The following is a 23162-nucleotide window of genomic DNA, read 5'->3' on the forward strand; positions in this document are numbered from 1 at the left end:
TGTTGGTGGCCCCTAAGGGACGTTTGGAGAACAAAGGAGAACAACACGACGAATTTGTCTTATAAAACCGCTCTGGAGGAGTTCAATAATGTATAGTCAACGTACGGCATTCGGTTTATGTTAGTGCAGCACTGTAAATGTGTCCTGTAATTTGATGCAGTGTCTGTTGGTTTCAAATGTGCTGTAAAGAAAGCACTATAATGCACTTTCAGCACATCTAATTCTTGTTTGTAAAGCAAAAAGTGATGCATTTTCCTGTAGAAGGCTTCCATTAAGATAAACTGGACAGAGACTTTGTTCCACCGGCCCTTTAAACACCAGGGGAGGAATCCTGTTCACGGAGTGGAGTCGTAAATAAAGGCTCATTTTAACTTCTATTAATCTATTAATAGATGCAACTCACAGCCTTGTGTAAGTGCTGGGACCTCATTGCTTAATTTATGCACGTCCAGAGAAAGCTCATTTGCATTATAGACATTCCATATTCTACTCGTGCGTCCAGAGAGATCATTTCGAAGGCAGATTCAGCTGCTGATGGAACATATTCATTTGAACTACAAAACAAGGAATACAATTCAGATTAGAATATGCATTATCACAGATTAAAGATGTCATTATTACTGGCTTTAGATTAAGATCTGCTGTGGGAAAAAGATGTCAGTCATGCAAATTTCTGGAAGAAAATGGAGAAAACCAAAAATGAGTTCTGCATACATTTAATTTTAAGTATGTTTAATTTGAACACAGGGATTTCTAGTGTTATTTATGTCCGATTTTCTTATATCCTCTCCTTTGGGGTTTATATGTCATGCAGATATACATATCTCGATTGATATTGCTGCTTGTGAATCATGCGTGACAGGTACTCAATAATAACTGGTGCGGATTACTTTTGACATCTGGCTGTTGGTGACGGCAGCTTTGTTCTATGGTCTGATTTCACATGTACCACATCAAAGGCTGGCGTTTCTCTCTCTAGGAATAGGCTGAAGGATGATTTTACTGACTTTCTTTCAAGATTGTCTATTAGAAGTGGCCTTGAGATTCACATGCACTTTTATTTCACTGAACTGACAAGTTGAAAATATTTTGTCACTTCTTTCTTCTTCTTACAAAACTGTAACATGGTTTCCACCTAAATGTTTATTCTGTAAAATCATACTAAATTAATAAGAACTGTACTGTATATAATTTAATTATATAAAATGTGTTATATTTTATATAATTCTTTTTTAAATTACATATTAAGATTGGTAAGAATCTTTAATGTTTTTAAAAGACGTTTCTTATGCTCATCAATGCTGCATTTATTTGATAAAAAAAAGTAATATTGTAAAATAGCTGGTTTCTATTTTAATTTATTTTAAAATGCAATTTATTCCTGCGATTGCAAAGCTGAATTTTCAGCATCATTACTCCAGTTTGATCACATGATCCTTCAGAAATCATTCTAATATGCTGACTTGCTGCTCAAGAAACATGTGATACATTTTGTTTTTTTTAGGATTCTTTGATGAATACAAACAGCATGCATTTGAATTTGAATATTTTGTAATAATGTAAGACTACAAAATACTTTTAATTAATTTAAAGGGTTAGTTCACTCAAAAATGACCTTCGTTCATCTTCAGAACACAAATTAAGATAATTTTGATGAAATCCGAGGGCATCTGATCCACACATAGGCAGCAACGCCATTGCACCTTTTGACGTCCAGAAAGGTACACATCAACGTGACTACAGTGGTTCAACCTTAATGTCATGAAGCGACGAGAATACTTTTTGTGCGCAAAAACCAAAATTATGACTTTTAACAATTTGAACCATTGTCATACGTAGTGAACTCAGTGCAGGCTTCCTTGTTTAAGTCCAAATGCCGGCTCATTATTGGCCTGGATCCTGTGTCAGCATCACATGCATGCGTTGTGCTGCTCACGTGTTCAGCTTCAGCCAATACTGAGTTGGTGTTCGGACGTAAACAAGGAAGCCTGCACTGAGTTCACTATGTATGACAATGGTTCATGTCATTATTTTTGTTTTGTTTTTGCGCACAAAAAGTATCCTTGTCGCTTCGTAACATTAAGGTTGAATCACTGTAGTCACGCTGACTATTTTAACCATGTTTTTAAAGCTGCCCTCGAATGAAAAATTGAATTTATCTTGGCATTGTTAAATAACAAGAGTTCAGTACATGGAAATGACATACAGTGAGTCTCAAACTCCATTGTTTCCTCCTTTTTATATAAATCTCATTTGTTTAAAATACCTCCGAAGAACAGGCGAATCTCAACATAACACCGACTGTTACGTAACAGTCGGGGTGTACGCCCCCAATATTTGCATATGCCAGCCCACGTTTCCAACATTATAAAAGGCATTAGACAAGGGCAGCCAGTATTAATGTCTGGAGCAGCACAACCAAATCATCAGATTAGGTAAGCAAGCAAGAACAATAGTGAAAAATGGCAGATGGAGCAATAATAACTGACATGATCCATGATATTTTTAGTGATATTTGTAAACTGTCTTTCTAAATGTTTCGTTAGCATGTTGCTAATGTACTGTTAAATGTGGTTAAAGTTACCATCGGTTATTACTGTATTCACGGAGACAAGAGAGCCGTCGCTATTTTCATTTTTAAACACTTGCAGTCTGTATAATGCATAAACACAACTTCATTCTTTATAAATCTCTCCAACAGAGTAGTATTAGCCGTTAGCCACGGAGCACTATCAAACTCATTCAAAATCAGAAGTAAACAATATAACAGTATACAATACTCACATAATCCAACGCATGCATGCCGAACACTTTGTAAAGATCCATTTTGAGGGTTATATTAGCTGTGTAAACTTTGTTAAGGCACTGTTCAAGGAAAGCACGAGCTCTGTGGGCGTGGACCACGGGATTTAAAGGGGCCGCAGCATAAAATCGGCGCGTTTATAATGATGCCCCAAAATAGGCAGTTAAAAAAATTAATAAAAAAAAATCTATGGGGTATTTTGATCTGAAACTTCACAGACACATTCAGGGGACACCTTAGACTTATATTACATCTTTTAAAAACATAATCTAGGGCACCTTTAACTACCTTTCTGGACGTCAAAAGGTGCAATGACATTGCTGCCTATGTGTGGATCAGATACTCTCAGATTTCATCAAAAATATCTTCATTTATGTTCTGAAGATGAACGAAGGTCTTACGGGTGTGGAACGACATGAGGATGAGTATTTAATGACAGAAATTAACCCTTTAATTTTGTTTAAAAAAAAAATCGTACTGATCCCAGACTTTTAAATACATATTCTATTGATCAAATATTGCCTTTAATAATATTTTTGTACAGGTCTGATTTTGAGAAAACTGTTTTAAAAATGGCACACCTCATTGTTTAACTGTACAAGAGAGTTGTTGAACATCTAATCGCGCTTTTCTTTTTCTAGTTTTAATATTCCCAGAATAAATATCACATCCAGAGATGAACGACAAACTTTGACCTAAAATAAAACAGATGGACAGGAGGTAGGAAACAACAGGAGAGGGCTGTAACTGAGGAAGTGAAGATTTAGTGGGGTTGAGAGGTGCCTCTAAAGACTTACCGCAGGCTCATGAGGGAAGGCCACACTGAGGGGGATCGATACTCTGCTAATGCAACTCTCATTATTTCTCGGAATAAATTCTCCTGACTCGGGGACCGACACTAAAAGCACCTGGTGGTATTTCAGTGGCTCCGGGGGGCCCTTGGGGTCCCTGGATGGCTGCATCAGACTCTGGCTGGCTACTAAAACTCCAGACAAGCTTTCAGGACCTTTAGCACCAAGCTCTAAGGGGACACATTAACAGAGAGTCTCACAATAGGCATTTTGATGTGTCTAACAAGAACACAATAAATTGTCCCTCATTACTCAGTAATTAACTCCACAGTCCCATCCCCCTGTACTGACACTTAAATCACCCTTTCCTTCCACAAACACCCCCTAACGCTCTTCTTCCCTCCGCCTGGTCTTTAATTTCCTCTTCTCCGTGGGGCGTAAAGGCAGAGAGTTTTCACCACGTACTCCATCATTCGCTGCCATATGCGCTCTCCCTCCCCAGCCCATCTTCAACCTCACCTTCTACCCCGTCCCCTCCTCGGAGGCCTCTCATAGAGAAACACCTGGAAAAGGGCGTGGCCTTATGACTGGGGATGATGGGAGTGAACCTAGGAGAATGCTTTGCTTCAGCAAAACCTAAAACTGCTACCAATCCCTCAGGCCTTCACTTTCCACAGGGCTTTCTACAATCCTCCACTGTTAATTGTTAAAATGAGGTTATTAATTGAACGCAGAGGAAAATCACCTGTCATGTCAAATGGGGATCCCTTACTGATTGAAAGGTATCTCTGATATGAGCCCATGGGCTTGATGGGCCCATGAAACACACACTGGGATTGAACATCTGCATAGCCCAAAGGCATATAACCCACCCTAGTTCATAAGAGGGGGAGATCACTTTTTGATTGTGTGTATGGCTGACATACATCCTCTCGGATGGCCCAGATTCAAGCCATGAGTTGTTTGATAGCCTATTGGGGGCTAGATAATCTTGGGAAATAAGGGATAATGGACTTCACGCATGCACAGTTCAGCATTCATAATTCAGAGAACAATTCCACATCATAAGACCTCAATAACTGCATAAAATTTATTTACAGAAGATTTTTTTTCTGAAACATCCAGTGACTTTGACAACAAACTAGATTTTTTACATGGAAATACAAATTGTGCATGCTCATGCAGAACAGGGTATTGTGGACGACTGGGTATGTGGATGCTATGGTATCTGGAGTGGTTTTTGGCCAAGTTTCTATTCAGTGTAGGTCTAAGTGATTTTCCCCCCATCATATAATCCATTGTGAGTGCTCTGAAGAGTAATAAAACCCTAGAATAATCAGAAAGTCCTTATGAACAATGAAAAGACAGTTTTATTTCTTTGCATCTGTGACTAACTTTTGGGAAGTTCTTAAATAGATGGGAAGACCATATGCAAAACCATTAGTGAAGCCCAACAGCCCCTGTGGCTCCCATAGCTATCAGGTACTTTGACAGAGATCCAAAAGTTGTAGACATGCAGATGTTTACAGTTTAAGCAGGCATCTGTTTGCTCAGGCACAGTTTATGTCAGAAAAAATGTGACGGGCCCCCAAAGTCTTTTTAGAGAGCAATTTAAGTGAACTTTTGTAACTGTAGTGCATTAGAGAGTAAAAGCAAACTGATTACAAATGAAGTTAACTGAAAATAAAGTAATATAGTCTTGAATATTCCATATGTTTTATCATTCACATACTTTTGTATTTTAAAAAATACAGTAGAATAGGCATTTCACATCCCTGCCAGAGAAATAATAATGTTTTACTTGTTAGTACTTTATACATACTGATGACAGCAATTCTGAGGGTGCATTTACACGACAACGATGCACTAAACAAGGAAAGGTTTTTCCATTGTGTTTTTTGCATACAAACAACAACATTGTCAAAACTATCCCCGTAACTGCGAACGCTGTATTCTGCTGCCTGGCCAGTAGTTGGCGATGTCACTTTGTAAAGAAACACTACGCACCAATTGACTGAACACGTAATGCGCATGCAAATGGCGTCACAGTTTTCAGAAATTCACATTTTTGTAGTTTACACGGTGACGACAACAGTATCGTATTCAAAAACTTGCACTTTGAAACCCGTTTTCACGCCCCCAAACCGCTGTTGTTGTGTAAATGAATGACCAAAACGGTGAAAGCGATGTTGTGTAAATTCCCCCTAAATATTTTAGTATCAATAACTATAACATTAGCATTTTGGTGGAAACTTTAACTATCATAATCATTTTTGTACCAGTCTGATTTTGCCAACAACATACACTAACTCAAAACAAATAGTTGTGGATATCAAGTTTACATGCTATCCTAAGTCCCCTAATCAAAAGTCTGAAATTTCTTCTAGGATTTGATGCTACTAATCTGGCAAACATTTTGGCAAATCCACTGAAAGCGCTTATTGTTGCAACCCAGCAATTTGATTTGTTGGGAGACTGACAAAAAAAAAGAGTCTTATGATTGTTTGTACCATGACTTTTTGTTTACACAAAAATGCATATCAAACATGTAGGATTGTAGGAAAAAAGACAGAACTAGTCACTTCTTGGCTAACTGCACCAAGGTTTTTCTGTTGTTTGAACAACCATGTTACTCAATGGGCATCTCTATCTGATAACCGAAAACAAATGTTTAGCAAGCTAAGATAACACAATAACACTCCAGCCCACTGCCTGGTCTGATCGTTCTCCTACCTTGACCTCTCCCTGAAATAGATGCAAACAAACACACGAACAAAAGTGTTGCTTTGCCCATTACGTGACGAGAGCCTGGCACTGACAAAAACGATCTATTACACCGTCGCCGTACACTCAAGCGAGCAATCTTCCTGAACGAAGAACAAAGGTTGATGGGCCCTAGAAGGACAAGTGTCCTACAAAACACTGTCTCAAACCGGCTGTTAACAACTGCACTCTAGTTTAAACAAGCCATCAACAAGGGGACACACACTGAAGGCCTTTTCTCTCCACTTCGCTCTTCATTGTGATAAAAATCGGCATACGTTGGCACAAGGGCCTGTTATTGTGTAGAACTGTTTACCAAGTGAAGCTGATAGGATCATTTTATCAGCCATCCGATACACAACCTGTTAGTGCTTAAGTTTATTTCGGTTCTCGGTATTTGATCGCTTCAAAATCAGTCAATGATCGAGTCAAAACATGTTAAGGAGCCTGTTTAACAGGAGGTCTTGGGTTAAGAGAAATCCACTCACCTTAACCATTCAGAAAACTTGGAGGCGCTTCTCTAGCACTTCAACCAATGACGTGACTTTAGCGGTCGGAATATGGTAGATGGGAGGAGTTGCAATTTCATGTGAAATCACTTATAGTAGCTTTAAAGGTCCTGTTTTTCGTGGTTTTTTGAAGCTTTGATTGTGTTTATAGTGTGCAATATAATGTGTTTGTGTTTCGCGTGTAAAAAAACACAGTATTTTTCACATAATTTACTTATCTGTATACCGCTGTTTCCACTGTCATAAAAACGGGCTGATGACTTCCTTGTTCTATGAAGTCCCTCCTTCAGAAATACATAACGAGTTCTGATTGTGCCAGCGGTTTCTGTGTTGTGATTCGACAGCAGCTTAGCGAACCTTGCCCGGAAAGGTCACGCCTCTTACCATAACGTGGAGATGCACGCGCTCAGTGTTATTGTAAACATGTCTTTAATTTTACCCTATCAATTTGAGCCGGAATCAGACCCGGTGATTGGACTGCGGGATGAAAATAACAGCATTTCGACGACATGGCGACAAACACACTCTACAAACGCAACTCTTGTGTATTCCTGTGGGCGGAGGTTAGTCAAAAAACTGTTTTAGTGACGTCATTAAAGAAGGAAGTAGAGGGATGTAGTCCAAACTGGCCGTTCGATGTAGGCGACTTCTGTTAAATAAAATATCTCGCTTGGCATTGAACTTTGAGCTTTAAAATTTTACAGATTTTATTTATACTCTAACAACAACATTACACACTAACTAAAGTTTGAAACATGGGATCACGAAGAACGGGACCTTTAAATGTCATGTTCATGTTTATATTTTTCTTGATTTGATTATTCTAACCCCAAATGGGTATATATTAGCTTGGCATAGACTGTCGTGTTCTTTGATTTAAAATGAGCAATTTTTCCTTCCCAAAGTGAGACGAAAGTGTAAAGTGTTCTTCCAATGAAGCACCTTTAACATCTTCGGTTTTGCAGGCACCTCAGTGATAGCAAACCTCAGAAATTTCCATCGCCAGCTCAAGGCATTCCCCTGTTTCATGGCAGGCGTCCCTAAGGCCACAGTCAAAATCACAACCGCAGTTCCAGTTGGTGTTGTGTGCAGGTTCCGCAGGTGGAGAGAAAAGCATGTAGGTAGGGCAGATGGAGTTAGCAGCTCGCTCGCATGTTTCAGGTAGCATGAGGAACAAGTCGTAGAATTGGCAGAAGAGGCAATTTAGTACAATCCTAGCACAGAGGTCTGAAAAACAAAAATAAGAAATCATGACATTGTGGGCAGTTAACAGGTAGTGCTAAAGCATCCATATTTATTCATGGCTGAATTTAAGAAGCAATTAAGATTTAAGAACTGTGTAAAACCTCCCTAATGGAGAGTATACTTGCAGTTTATCGGTTTAGTTAGCAGAGCTGTGAGTTATCTAAAATATGTACAGATAGTAGTTATATGTCACGAAATCAAAATGCCCAAACAAATAAAAAGAATGAATTCCAGTACTGATGCAATTAAAAAAAACAAGAAAAAAAAAAACAATAATGGCCATGTGTAGGGCTTCATGCCAAACCAATCTAATAAACATGTGATTAGTTTCCAGCTTTACAACAAAATTTGAGTGTGTTTTTTCAACTACACGCACTTTTATGTTCCAAGGGTTTCAGTCATGATATGAAATTCGACTATGCAAAAATTGAACATTTTTATGCATATTTAAGATACACAGAGTGCTAGCTATAAAATTCTCCTTATGCTCTCATACTGCTTAAATATTTGTGTATATGCATCATATTATATTATATTATTATACTATATATGTATATATCATATTTTGCAAAAAAAAAAAAAAGAGTAAAATATGTTGTTTATATGCACAATCAACATCTTTAATTCAATAGTTTTATGTTTAACTCATTTTTCATTGAAAAATGTCCAATTTTTGTCCAATTTTCAAATGCTTTTTTGTAATGAGGTGATTCACCTCGTAGCCAGTTAGTTTGGTTCATAGCTTTATTTCTTTAATGAAGACTTTTGAAAAATCCATATAAGGAATAAAATACTAAGTACTTTTAGCTCCAAGGTTTTCAGGTAGACATGAAAATGCAAAAATCTTAAATATTATTTAATCACATGTATTTAAGATGCACAAAATGCTCATTAACAAGACAAAGGAGTTGGCTAAAAATGTCATTTCCACTGCTGACATTTCCATTACTGCATGTTATCAAACAAACTGCATAATCTGAAATGAGGTGGAAATGTGTGAAATATGAAATTCTGAAATTCTCCCGTTATGCATGTATATAAACTGCTAGACATTGTTAGTGGAAAAAAATGAAAAACTAGTGAGAGAAATGTGTTTTGTAAGAAAGTTTTTTTTTCTAAAACTCCACAGGGCCAAAGTGTCTATAGTTGAAGAAACACCCTTATACAGCTGTAATGTACCAGTAAAGAAACATTGCAGGGGGAAAGACTACTTTTTTTAATATCTAGAAGAGCTAGATATTAAGGTATCGCTAATAAGTTTTGAAAAATTGTAAACATTTACTGTTTAACAGATTTAAAAGGCTCTATGCAATAATGTACTATAGTACATCACAATGTGCATCCATTCAGAATTTAATGAAATGATCACACCTGTCTAATACAGCATGCCTTTACTGTCAAATTGTGTGTCAAAAGTCAAAAAGCACAAAAAAGATGCCAGAAATGCTAAAATCAAGCACTCAGAACGATGGCATTTTCATGCCGAGAGCCCACACAATGTTACGTATGTTATAGAACCTAAATGCCTCTTTGAAAACTCTTACCTTGGGATTTCGGCTGATGGGGATAGACACTCAAAGGCCCTTATTGACCTGCAGTCTTGTCTGCACCTCTTGTATACAACAGTTTAAAAGCCTACCAGCTCTCACCGGGCACTTCTGTACACATGCATAATTTACTGAATCACCTTTTCCTTCCAAAGAAAGAAGGAATAGAGCTGTGTGGAGATGTAATCAATTATCATCTGTCTCTGTATAGGTGTTTTTCCCTTAGAAGATCATCTGTGCTCTGCTGGAGAGAGACAGAGACTTCCGGGTGATTAAATAAACGGAGGGATGACACAGACTCCAAAAAATTAGCAGGATTTTAGCATAGTTGACTTAATGTGATGGTCTGTTTTTAAGAAATGTTTCCACACAGCCTAGGGTCTTATGTAAAAAAAATAAAAAAATAAACCAAGCTTTAAATGGGGCTTTCGAGACTTTAAGTAGATTTGAGCATAATGCGGGACAAAATACCCTTGCCTCTGAGCATAAGGGTTGGAATTAGATTAACCTCTGAATATTACACCAGGAAAGGCATTGTAACGCATGTGTAAAGCTCGACACTACGACATAATGACTGCACCTTAACTCATCTGAACCTACTGGCTGAATGAGGGGAAATATATTGTTCTAATTAATTTCATATTGAAAAAGCTGTTGAATCATGATACTCATGCACAAGAGTTCTCAGCGCATAATTTTAATAATTCATCTCTATATGTAAGTTTAATCGAATGTGCTGCTTAATTCAGTTATTCAACTGATGTAGACAGCTTTAAAAATCACAAGCTTTTCCTTAGTTTTCATTTTAAATTATAGATACGTTTTAATAATTTACAATTTAAAAATGCATAATTATATGCTTCTGGCAACACATAAATTCATAAAAAAATCAAAGGATTTTTTTAAAACAAGATAATGTATAAAACCACCGCTCATTTGAGAGAAAATTAGTAGTTAGAATTTTAATACAAGACAATTCGTGGTGGCAGCTGATGTTGTAATTATTATTCATTAGAGCACTTCAGGGCACTACGGTGGTCTGGGAAAGAGGAAACTGGCCAATCCCCAAACCCAGGTGTGATGAAGCATGACTCACCTCCTCTCTCCTGGGAGTCAGACAGGGAGCTGCTGGCAGTGCTGTACCTGTCCACTGAGCATAAGGAGTAAGTGAATTCCGTAGAGTCCGTAGAGTCTGCTTCTCTTTCCCAGGGATCCAGCTCAGGAATAGGTGACAGCCTCCCAGGTGCTGTGCTGGATACCTCCGCTCCTGAAAAAGAAAAGGTGTTTTTGAATAATCTGCATGTTTACATTTATATTGAGCAAGATATGGTTGATTTATATTCACCTTTAAAGACAGACCTACTGTGAGCTATGGGGTTAATCAGTGGTGTATGCTTTACTTGAAGCTGTCTGTCCAGATTACTTCAATTTTTTTTTAAATAATTATGATTAGAAAAGCAAAGAAATCTCCACCAGTCAGATAATCAAAACAAGCGCCAAAAGAATTGCGCTTAGTTGCACTTTAGCACCACCCATAAAGCACTGAGATTGAGCTAACAGTCATTCTCCCTACACTCTCAAACTACTTAAATATTTGTATACATAAATATATTTTGCAATAAACTTATATGTTATAACATATATTAAAGGGTTAATTCACCCAAAAATGAAAATTCTGTCATTAATTATTCATGTCGTTCCACACCCGTAAGACCTTCGTTCATCTTTGGAACACAAATTAAGATATTTTGATAAAATCCAATGGCTCAGTGAGGCCTGCATTGCCAGCAAGACAATTAACACTTTAAATACTAAAGACATATTTAAAACAGTTCAGGTTGACTACAGTGGTTCAACCTTAATGTTATGAAGCGACGGTGATACTTTTTGTGCACGTAAAAAACAAAATAAAGACTTTATTCAACAATATCTAGTGATGGGCGATTTCAAAACACTGCTTCATGAAGCTTTGAAGCTTTACGAATCTTTTGTTTCAAATCAGTGGTTCGGAGCGTGTAACAAACTGCCAAAGTCACGTGATTTCAGTAAAAGAGGCTTTGTTACGTCAAAAGTGTTTCGAAATTTCAATGGTTCACCACTGGGGGGCGTGACTTTGGCAGCTTGATATGCGCTCCGAACCACTGATTCGAAACAAAAGATTTGTAAAGCTTCAAAACTTCATGAAGAAGTGTTTTGAAATCTCCCATCACTAAATATTGTTGAATAAAGTCGTTATTTCGTTTTTTACGTGCACAAAAAGTATTCTCATCACTTCCTAACATTAAGGTTGAACCACTGTAGTCACATGAACTGTTTTAAATAAGTCTTTAGTAGCTTTCTGGGCATTGAAAGTGTTAATTGTCTTGCCTCACTGAGCCATTGGATTTTATGAATAATATCTTAATTTGTGTTCCAAAGATGAACGAAGGTCTTGGAACCACACGAGGGTGAGTAATTAATGACAGAATTTTCATTTTTGGGTGAACTAACCCTTTAATATGTTGTTTCTATATTCACAATCAGCAGCTTTAATTCAATATTTTTATGTTTATCTGTCATTTATTCGTTAAGTACGCAAGTAAAATCTTTTTGCTTCAGTTCAATTTTGCAATGTTGTAATTCATCTTGTATGGTTCATGGGTTTAACTCTTTAATGAAGACTTGAAAAATCCTTATGGGAAAAATACTCAAGGAACCAATGCAGCTGAAAAAGTGGGCGGACACTGTTGCACTCTATAGTCCCGCCCCTAACTTGTGCCATTGGCTGAGCAAGAAGTCGCTCAAACAGCAATGTTCTGTAAGTGCCTCATAGCCACAATTTTTTTTTTTTTTTTTTTTACAGTGTTTTGGAAAGCTTACCTGTATTTGCACATTTAACTTTTCGCAATGCTAAAATCACATTTAAATACTCTAAACATCCCTGTCAGAAACAAATCCACCACTATATATGCAAAAGAATAAATGCTCTCTGATCCACCACGTCAGTTCTCGTTTCAAAAGTTCTTTCATCCTGAAGCAATGTTTATCAAGGCTCGTCTAGAAAACATGCTGAGATGTGTTCCTGTGCTCTCACTGGTCTCAAAGTGAGCCCAGAAATCATTCAATAATGAATCTGCCAGATCAGAATGCAAACTATTAATGAATCATTGCTTTGGCTGCACTACCTTGTTTATTTTTTCTTCCACCAATCCCAAATGAATTATTCAATGTGCTTTTCTCTCTTTTATTTAACATTTAATGTCTTATGATTAATTAACACACGGGACATATTTTCCGTAGAGGAATCTGCATTGTTAGTCCAAAATAAAAAAGAGAAGGGAAAGACAAATGAAAATGGCTTTGGGCTGTATTGGTCTTTTTTATTCTCTCTCTCCTTCAGATTGAATAATTTAGAAAAGAGGATAAAGAATTGTTTCTCCAGAAACTTCTGTGGTTTGTCTTCACTGTGTTCTCGTTTTGTGAAGTGAAAATGTTATGACATGACGGATGTAGAAGATTAATCTTTGTGTTTTATTACGGGAGTGCGCATGCTTTTTGACAACAGTCACAGGATTTAAACCGCAGCTTCAAAATGAGCAGATTCTCAAGTGTGCCTTTATATCAGCTGTTCACAATCACAGCACAGCTGTCATGCATAGCCATTTTATGCATGATAATCTCTAATACAAGGCTTTATGATAAATAAATATGGAGATCTATGGAGTAATAGACAGTGTGACAACTAACCCCGGTCTCAACTTCTTTTAGTATCCAAGTATAAACCATCAAAAAACGACAATTTTAAGATTTTGGGGGATTTACCGGATGGGGAAAGGGATATTTATAGGGGTGGAAAGGATAAAAACAGATCCATTATGACAGGGGACAGGATTCACCTATTTCTAACTGCTGTGAAAGCTAATGCACTCATCCTTCAATCAATAACCATCTCAAAATGAGTGAGAAAACATTGTTCTCAATAGAATATCATGCATCATACCAAAATCGTTGATCAACAGTGTATTAGACTAATGTTTGAGCATGTTACATTGCTTATTACTAACTTACCAGCTTTTACAAAAGAGCTTCTCTCTCCAGTTTTGATCAAATCAAGCTCGATTTCCGAGTTTTGTCCAGCCATCTGTCTTATAGTGTGATTAAAATATCAAAGCAAATATCAAGTTAATAATGGACCGATCCACAAAGACACTGACAAAACTATGTATGAAAACTTACCATTGATATCTTAGTGAAGACAATATAAATGCATCACATGGGAGTTCTAAGCATAATAACAGATGCGCGACACGCCTTCAGCAACACAAAAATAATCGCACTTAAGCAGATAAACTAGCTATTTACTAAGGATTAGTTAATAATAAAGTTACTGAGATTTAAAATTACAGAAGTATACTGTCGTCAAAGAAAAGGGTTTCGTTTCTCTCACACTCCCGCTAGTCGTCACTGCTGGTTTAAAGTGAGCGTCAACTTTGATTGACGTGTGACACACCCAAGTCTACCGATGACGTCGTGACATGTAATGCGTTTGACAGCAAAAACTCAAGGTAACGTCACGCTTTCTCACATTTTTCATTCAAAGATGATTAATTTAGTGATAGATCTCATTATTCATGTTCAAACACGTCTTCAGATGCATATTTGATGCTGAGCTGTCACAAATGGGTGTTTCTGTATGCATTTTGGCCCTGTAAAAAAGCTGTTTACATCAACTAGATCTTCGTCTTGCTAAAGATAATTGAATAGCTACTGTACTCAGTGTCTAATTTAAAAACAATGAAATAATATTTTCAGTATTTTCAATTTTTGTAATTATTTAACAACAGCTTGCTTGGAAATTATTAGCCTAAAATAATCTGTTTGCAAACTGTTTATCTTGATTTTTCCAAGCACAATCTTCACTGAAATTGTTTACTTGGCAAACTTGCAAAATTTGTGTTGAAAATGACACAACACTTGGACAGTTGTGAAAAAAGTCATTTTTGATAGAAACACCCCCATATATTTCACACAATACATATTGCAGTACTTATTAAATATTAGGCTTTTTGACACTTTGTTTAAATTGTCATAGTCTTTCAAATTTATACATTTTTGATGAATTTTCATACTGAAAGTCTTAGTCTGGGACAATGATATACAATCTATACGTAAAGGCATTCTAAAAATAAATAATCAAGGCATGGTAAAAACTTTCCATGACAGTTTTAATGCAAACTGCATATAACAAAAAAAAAAAAAAAAGTTGTAAGTGTTAATAAAAATCAACCCTTGGGACATAAAAGTGTCAGAAGTTGAAGAAACTCAATTACGAATCTACTTTCTTCCAGTTCCAGCATTATTCACATAGTTTCACAAGAAAAGAAAAAAAAGACTTTTTTTTTTTTTTTTTAAATTCAGAGCCTTATGCTGTAGCCTGTAGCACTACTGCAGTGAAGTTCAGTATGATTTTTCATTGCACACAAACATGTCTACACATACCTGTTCACACAAAACAATCTAGTTCAGCTTCTACAACACATGCTCCTCATATGAAAGCCATTCAGCGGAGATAAACTGATAATGAGCTCTATTCAGATTTCTCAAGGTTTACAAGCCTGCCAATTTACTCTAACTAGCCTGCAGATTAGAGTTGCATTTTAAAGGATGCCCTGCTGTGTTTGCATATGTTTAGAGAACAAGGGGCCTGCTAATTGAAAAATTAAGATGTGGGAATGTTTGTGGGAGTGGACTATGCCAGATGCCTTCTTCAACAGTGAGTGCTGGTTAAGTGTTAAGAGCACCCCGTGGAAGAATATTACATGCTGGATACAACAGGATACAGATTAAGCAGGTTATGTTAAAATCACTAGGATTCCAGCATTGCAATATGTTGCTTTGCGCCATAATGATTATAATAAAATGCATGTTCGTCATGTAGCTGATCCCTCATCGAAAAAGTGGTAGACATGGGTTCAAAAATAGAAGTAAAAATTAGTTAATTTCATGCTTTTAAATGCCATATGAAAATAGTCAGCCAATGACAAACTATAATACAATGAAATTGCTTAAAATTTACTTTGAATATCTGTCAACAGGCAAAAAAAAAATTCTCATATCATAAAGGTGCAGTTATAGTATCTACCAGCAGGGGCTAATTGTTGATGCTAACAAGCCAATTCCTTACCCCCCTGGGAAAAAAAATAATTCACACTTCATATTAAAATAAATAAATCAAACGTAGTAGGTTCAGTGCAATGCATGTTTCATTTCCAAAAAAACATAATACATAAAAAATGCATAACATTACTTTGAAGGATTGCAAACTTAATAAGTTCAGATTTGGTAAATATAACAAACTTTGCAAAGTTTTAAAGCTATAAATCATCTTAGACCAACATGCAATTATATGCAGTTTTAATCAGTTTTGTTTGCATATGTTTACAGAACAAGAGGCCTGCTAACTGAAAAAAATAAAAATAAGAATGCATGAGAAGTACCAAATGCCTTGTCAGTTTGTTCTGTCTTTAAAGGTAATTTTTTTTTTTAGCTTTCTTTTGTTCAAAATTAACAAAATTTAAATAATGAGTCAATACTGTACATCATCAATACTTCTTCCAAAGTGTGTTTTTGTCTTACCCCCTGATTCACATACAGTAGTAAGCCTCATATAAGTGTTTATATTTTAGATGTGTAGGGATGGATTTCGTGGGAAAATGCGTACATGCATCACTCGCCCGTGTGTTTCGTCATATCTGTAAATAGAGAAAAGTTGCTCCGGCTACTTTGACGCGTGTATGGTGTGGGAGTGACATAGGTTAGTTGTCACAATGAGCAAGAAAGGTTGACACCTAAATTTTATCACCCGTTTTACAAAAATGACGAACAGAGGAGAGTCTGTTTAGAAAAAGAGAAAGTGAGAACTGAGATGTTGTAAAAATGTTGTAAAAGCGACATGTTTTTATTATTCAACAGGTAAGGTATTTTCTTGAACATAAATGGCCAATTTGCCATATGTTGTTCATTGTAAAGCATAATATCTATTGTGAAGATTCATATTCGTACGCACCGTCACGCAGAGCCGAAGCACAACCAAAACAATGTTATTTTCCGCAAAATGCATGCAGTTTTGTTTTTTAACTGTGAAAGGGCCACAAGTTACATAGTGTACCTTTAAAGGTGCAGTGTGTAAATTTTAGAGGCTTCTAACGGTGAGGTTGCGAATTGCAACCAATGGCTCAGTCCACCGCTCACCCCTCACTTTCAAAGCAAATAGAGAAGCTATGGTGGCAAAGATGTTGTCGTCTGAGACAGCAGAGAGCCAGTCAAGCAATGAGGTTTCAAAGATAAATTAAGAAATTATATTTAAAACGATATGTTATTGCGAATATTTGTTACTTGTTCATCATTGTGTCAGTGTTTTATTTGCTGACTTTAGCTAGTTTTTTTGCATGCTGGTTAGTACAAGGTAAGAGTAGTGAAGTAGCTAGCTAATGGTAAATAGCTACGCTGTTCAAGGCGTTTAATCTGACAGCGAAATAGCGTTAGCAGACGTTTTTCTCCCCATTTGCATCATGTTTTAGCTTCTTTGACGACGAAGATTGACATTCTGTCGTCTCTTGGACAAAATAATATGTGTGATTCTCCATTTGTTCAAATTTCATTTCTCTTCTTATTTCTAACAAAGAATGGTCTCTGCTTCTAATAAACCAGACGACAATGACAACTACTACTACTACTACTATTACTACTTTTTCTTCATGCGTATTCAACATAGTGACGATGCAGGCTGCCTCTAAAAACACCAACAAAGAAGAAGAACAACATAGTGAAGAAACACACTCTGTAGACCAGTTTGTCCATTTAGGGCTGCTGTAGAAACGTGGTGCAAAATACCGACTTCCATGTAAAGGGACCCGCAGTGTATGTAGATAGAAATGGCTCATTCTAAGGTAATAAAAACATAACGGTTCATTATGGAAGGTCTTTATACACCACTAAAAACATAGTTATGTATATTATATTGCATTTCTGTCAATAGATCGTCCTAAATATTACATACTGGACCTTTAAGCTATACTGTATATCATGAGGACAACATGCAATGGATATATATTTGTTTTTTTGCATATATTTTACATTGTAAAATATCAGACATGTTGGAATATAGCTGTCTCATAATATGCAGAGTTAATATTTCCTTCTTACCTTGAGACAAAGACAGATAAAATGATCTTTCATGGAGTCATATTCTAAATCCAGTTGATAATTAATTATACTGCAACCCGATTCCCTTCTCTAAATTATTTATGAGTTAACCCCTCTTTTATCCTCCAGTAATGAAATACATTATGCGTAATGACAAAAATAGATTAATTCATTTGTATAAAAGGAGAAAAACCTTGCTGCTTTAAATTGAATGATAAATATAGCTTCCCATCCCCCATACACAGACACTGAGTTCTAAGATTTACATCTTGATGGATGAATTGAAACAGAATGACTTTGATAGACTCATACTTAAGGCTCTCGTGGATTGATTTGAGTAAAATGAAGTTACTTGAAAGATTTTAGAGCTGAAGTGTAATTTCTGCACCACTGGCATCATGAAATTTCAAAAATATTGATTGTTTTTGAAGTTTCCTGAGCACACCCTGTCTTCTGGCCAGCAGCAAGTTGAGTTGCCTCTGTATATTAAGCTATGTTACGAGAGATATTTAAACAAATAAAATCCAATTGTTCCTGACAGTTCCAACACAGATGATTCCTTAATTTTAAAGCAAGGTTATGATGTCATCAGGCTGCTAATAATGCCAGTAAATCTCCCTTGCATTATTCGGTTTTGTCAGCTTCTATCAAATGTTTGAGGACAGCTACTTGACCAGGCCATCATACCAGCTTATTCCAGTGAAAATGACAAAGAAATATCCCTCCCAAGGACAATCAAAATAGATATCAGAATTTCCAATTAAGACTACAGATAAATGACCTCACAATACTGCAAAATATAGCAGGCATATGAGAAAAGGAGGAAATTGGATTTGGTGAAGTTAAACAGTATATGACTTAAATCTTTTGGGGATTCTCTTTCAAACAAAGAAAGTGAAGGTTTCCTAAGGCGATGGCTTCACTTGGGAATTCCCAGGGTGATCCAAGAGGGGATCGGAAAACCCTTGAAGTTATTCAACCCAGTAAATGACTAAATAGATTTTTTTTCTATTAACTGATAGCCCCACATTGGTTGAAGGCAGACTATTTGACTCTCTGTTTTTTATTTAATTAGATGTCAAAGTCAAAATGATCATCTTTGATGAATATTTTTGAATTATTGATATTCCTGGCAATATTGTCTTGGCACTAAATGGATTTTCCAGTAGAATATAGATATTCCTGTCTGAGGAGCGGATTATATTAACCTTCTTAGACACATTGTAGCCACATTTTCTTTTTTTAACTTATTTTTTATTACTGGACTTCCATAATCCAAATTCCATATATTATTTTTTCAGTCATCACAGGCCATTTAGCAGAAAACAGTTGACCATATGAATTAAAATGCACCTTTTGATTTTTTTTTGCAATGAGAGCTCTTTACCATTAGTATAATTATGATATGACATCAGACATTCTCAGTAAAGTATTGTCTTGTTGTTATTGCGTAAGACAGATTATGATTGGGTTTAAGCGCAGGCACATTATGAGGTGAGCCCTAAGTAGTGCTGAGGAGGGAACAACTCTCTTATGGTGTCAACCAGATAATAAGCTCCTTGATTCATATATACTTTAAGAGTCAAGGGTAACACAATGCTAGCCTTGTATTTTCTCTCACCATCTATGTGTGTGTGTCCTTGCTGGTAAGGATCTCTTTTGTCCTACATTTTCATGAGTCTGGTCTCCCTCCGTCTACTAGTGCTGCAGGCTTATCTTCATACAGCACTGTTTTTAAACACTGTCAATTCATCTCTCTCATTACCATCATTAATAAGGCCTTTGATACATCTTATTACAAGGTTAATTGGGACAAATCTGAAGCATATCCCCCTGTATCTTTTAATGTGATATGTCTCAAATACTCTTCGCTCAAGGTAGACTGCATACCACAACTACAAAACAGTGTAAAAGACCCTCTAGTGCAATGTAAACGTCCACAACAGCTGGTATTCATTGATTGGCGTGTTCCAACAGTGAGTGTTTTATTGTGTTCCTGGGTCTGTTTGATGTCTTACCTTGGACTGCTGTGCTCGAATGTGCTTTTAATGGTGGCGTCTATGTGCCAAATTGTTCATTGAATGATTTTAACAGTGCAGTGCAACCAACTGCTTGCTTGTTGTCAAATGTTTAAACTGATTTGGGAATTAGAGGAGGTGTATAAGGAATATAAGGATGCCATTCAGCCTATTTTGTCAATGCCAGGTAAACTTTTTATGCATTTTCTGGGGATTTGGGGTAAAAATCTGCAGAATACATTCAAACACATTGTGTCCATGAAATCAAGATGGACAATTCTTGTTTTTATGGAATATTGCCGTATTTATTATTAAATTCATGTGTCTTCATAATCTTTAATCAAAATAACTCCCCCTCTCTCAAAGGACAAAATCAAGTTCCGGTCTACATTCTTCTTGTTCAAGGAGCTCTTTCACTTGGATATAAATCACAATATATAGGGAAGAAAACTTCTGTTTTATGCCCACCTTAAAGGATTAGTTCACTTTAAAATGAAAATTACCCCAAGAAATACTCACCCTCAAGCCATCTTAGGTGTATATGACTTTCTTCTTTCTGATAAACACAATCAGAGTTATGTTAATAAATATCCTGATGGATAGATGCACTTTTTTTGAGCTTCAAACTCATTGCCCCCATTCACTGCCATTATAAAGCTTGGACGTGTCAGGATATTTATTAATATAACTCTGATTGTGTTCATCAGAAAGAATAAAGTCATATACTCCATGGCCTGAGGTTGAGTAAATCTGATGCTTTTCATTTTGAAAGTTGCCCTCGAATGAAAAATTGAATTTATCTTGGCATAGTTGAATAACAATAGTTCAGTACATGGAAAAGACATACATTGAGTTTCAAACCCCATTGCTTCCTCTTTCTTATGTAAATCTCATTTGTTTAAAAGACTTCCGGAAAACACGCGGATCTCAACATAACACCGACTGTTACGTAACAGTCGGGATCATTAATATGTACGCCCCCAATATTTGCATATATGCCAGCCCATGTTCGAGCATTAGACAAGGAAAGGCTGTATTAACGTCTGGATCTGTGCACAGACAAGGTAAGCAAGCAAGAACAACAGCGAAAAATGGCAGATGGAGCAATAATAACTGACATGATCCATGATAACATGATATTTTTAGTGATATTTGTAAATTGTCTATCTAAATGTTTCGTTAGCATGTTGCTAATGTACTGTTAAATGAGGTTAAAGTTACCATCGTTTCTTACTGTATTCACGGAGAAAAGAGCCGTCACTATTTTCATTTTTAAACACTTGCAGTCTGTATAATTCATAAACACAACTTCATTCTTTATAAATCTCTCCAACAGTGTAGCATTAGCCGTTGGCCACAGAGCATAGCCTCAAACTCATAGAGAATCAAATGTAAACATCAAAATAAATAATTTACTCACATGATTCGATGTATGCACACAGCATGCATGACGAACATCTTGTAAAGATCCATTTGAGGGTTATATTAGCTGTGTGAGCTTTGTAAATGCGCTGTAATATAGTCGAGAGCTCGTGTGGCAGGGAGCACGCGATTTAAAGGGGCGGCGCGCTGAAAAAAATCAGTGTATAGTTAATGATGCCCCAAAATAGGCAGTTAAAAAAATTAATAAAAAAAAATCTATGGGGTATTTCGAGCTGAAACTTCACAGACACATTCAGGAGACACCTTAGACTTATATTACATCTTGTGAAAAAGCATTCTTGGGCACCTTGAACTAATCCTTTAAAATCGAGCTGAGAATACCTCTCATAGTGGCATTTAAAACAGTATGAATTTTGTTGCGTGAAAAATATGCCTAATGCACATCTAAAGTATCTGGACTCTGCCTTTAAATCTTCGCTACCATATTTTGACTTAAAATTTATGATTATTAAGCAATTTGGACTTCAAATACCAGTGACGAACAATTATTCTACAGTTGTTCGAAGGACCTTTGGGAACTCAAGGTCTTGAAGCTGATTATTGCAGAACATAGTCGCTGTGAAGATTTCAAAAAGGCAGAAAATGAGTTTAAAAAACCTGCAAGTTCTTACCTATGCTTGGTGCCAAATAATACATTTGCTGACAAGGCCACTAAAGAGGTCCACAGAGTGCTGTCTGTATGTTCAGGTGGGAGAGTATCAGAGCCTTTATTATCTGGGCTAATAAGATCTTTCAATTATGGAGAATGAGATGAACAAATTAATTAATAGTTCTGATACAGTTTTTTGCCACCTTCAGCAAATGTACTCTTGAGAAATACATGAGAGCACATGCTGATTTCGTCTCTTCTTTTTATATGAATACAGTTTTTTGCTTTATTTCTGCATTAGCACACAGCATTGCTTGTATTCTACTGTGCTTTTCAGATATAGTGTGTTAGTTTTCAATAACTGTAGCAGAGGTGCGAGAAAAGTGCTGTAATGAATATTATCAATGCTACTTTTTGCTCTTGTGACACATTTTTTTCTTCTTTTATCCTATAGGTTAACTCGTCCTTCGCTGAAAAATGTGACATTACCAAAGTATACATGTGCAAAGCTTTTGCCGTCGTATAATTTTCCCATAAAATGGGAACATTTAAGTGTAGAGAGGTGGAATTATACGTCAACGAATGGCCCTGCTAATAGTGATATCACTCCCCGGAACAAAAGGAGGCTGAGCGAGAACAGAGGAGTGGAGGTGAGTCTGTGAAGCGTGCACCGTCGGCCATTTCCGTCCCCTCTGTTCAGGTCATGCACTATCCCGCCGAGAGAGCGCGTACATGACTGACAATACCCGCAAGACAAACGGTCCACTCCCCCACAAACCACGCTCAGACAGAAATGTGCAAAAAAATAATAGTTATTAAATTAATTGCGGTCGTAATCTCGTAAAATATGTGTCAGAAAATTATACGCCGTTCGATTAACACATAACATGGGTGTCAAATATGTAATAAAATCCTGATCAATAAAACAATAACCATGTTGTTAAAAGCAGCCGTTGAAAGGTGTTGCCAGCTCTGTGTTTCAGGGGTGAGCACCCCTTTTAATATAAACGGATTTCATCTTTCCACTGTGTCACCTAAATCACCACAATGTTTGTGTATACAATTATAATAAGTTAATAAATTGTAGCAATGGATGGATTAGGAACACTCTCATCGACCCCATATATCAGGCATTGTCATAGGCCCAGAAAATGCATGTCTAACAATCTGTTGATTACACTGTGCTCCGAGGCAGAGAATAGCTTTTACTAGACATTATTTGAGCCTATTGCATTGTTAAAATCAATAAACTGCAAGTAGTAATGACCAC

At 36.6% G+C, this 23162-nt stretch overlaps 1 protein-coding gene and 1 long non-coding RNA gene across 2 annotated transcripts in view; one reads left to right on the forward strand and one right to left on the reverse strand.

Annotated features, from left to right (window-relative positions):
• Positions 1-7587: 7587 nt before the first annotated feature.
• mdfic2 (MyoD family inhibitor domain containing 2) lies at positions 7588-14015 on the reverse strand. The gene is made up of 4 exons (XM_048198850.1): positions 13874-14015; positions 13706-13782; positions 10755-10925; positions 7588-8093 (listed from the first exon to the last, which is right to left on the reverse strand). Exons 2-4 carry the CDS (start codon positions 13776-13778, stop codon positions 7837-7839), a joined length of 501 nt encoding a protein of 166 aa, XP_048054807.1. The 5' UTR covers positions 13779-13782; positions 13874-14015; the 3' UTR covers positions 7588-7836.
• A 106-nt stretch (positions 14016-14121) lies between these two features.
• LOC125273462 overlaps positions 14122-23162 on the forward strand; it is a 64205-nt gene continuing 55164 nt past the window's right edge. The window contains exons 1-2 of the long non-coding RNA XR_007186074.1: positions 14122-14202; positions 22347-22542. This is a non-coding gene — a long non-coding RNA (uncharacterized LOC125273462). The remainder of the gene's footprint in view (positions 14203-22346; positions 22543-23162) is intronic.

This window comes from Megalobrama amblycephala, linkage group LG8 (assembly GCF_018812025.1).
Source record: "Megalobrama amblycephala isolate DHTTF-2021 linkage group LG8, ASM1881202v1, whole genome shotgun sequence".
NCBI lineage: Eukaryota > Metazoa > Chordata > Actinopteri > Cypriniformes > Xenocyprididae > Megalobrama > Megalobrama amblycephala.

Bases quoted from the DNA above. Each gene is read 5' to 3' on its own strand.
- mdfic2 (XM_048198850.1), bottom strand. From the start codon at position 13,778: ATGGCTGGACAAAACTCGGAAATCGAGCTTGATTTGATCAAAACTGGA. The intron at 10,926-13,705 runs GTAAGTTAGTAA...TTTCTTTTTCAG, and splicing joins AAGCTCTTTTGTAAAAGCTG to GAGCGGAGGTATCCAGCACA. The intron at 8,094-10,754 runs GTGAGTCATGCT...TTTGTTTTTCAG, and splicing joins TGACTCCCAGGAGAGAGGAG to ACCTCTGTGCTAGGATTGTA.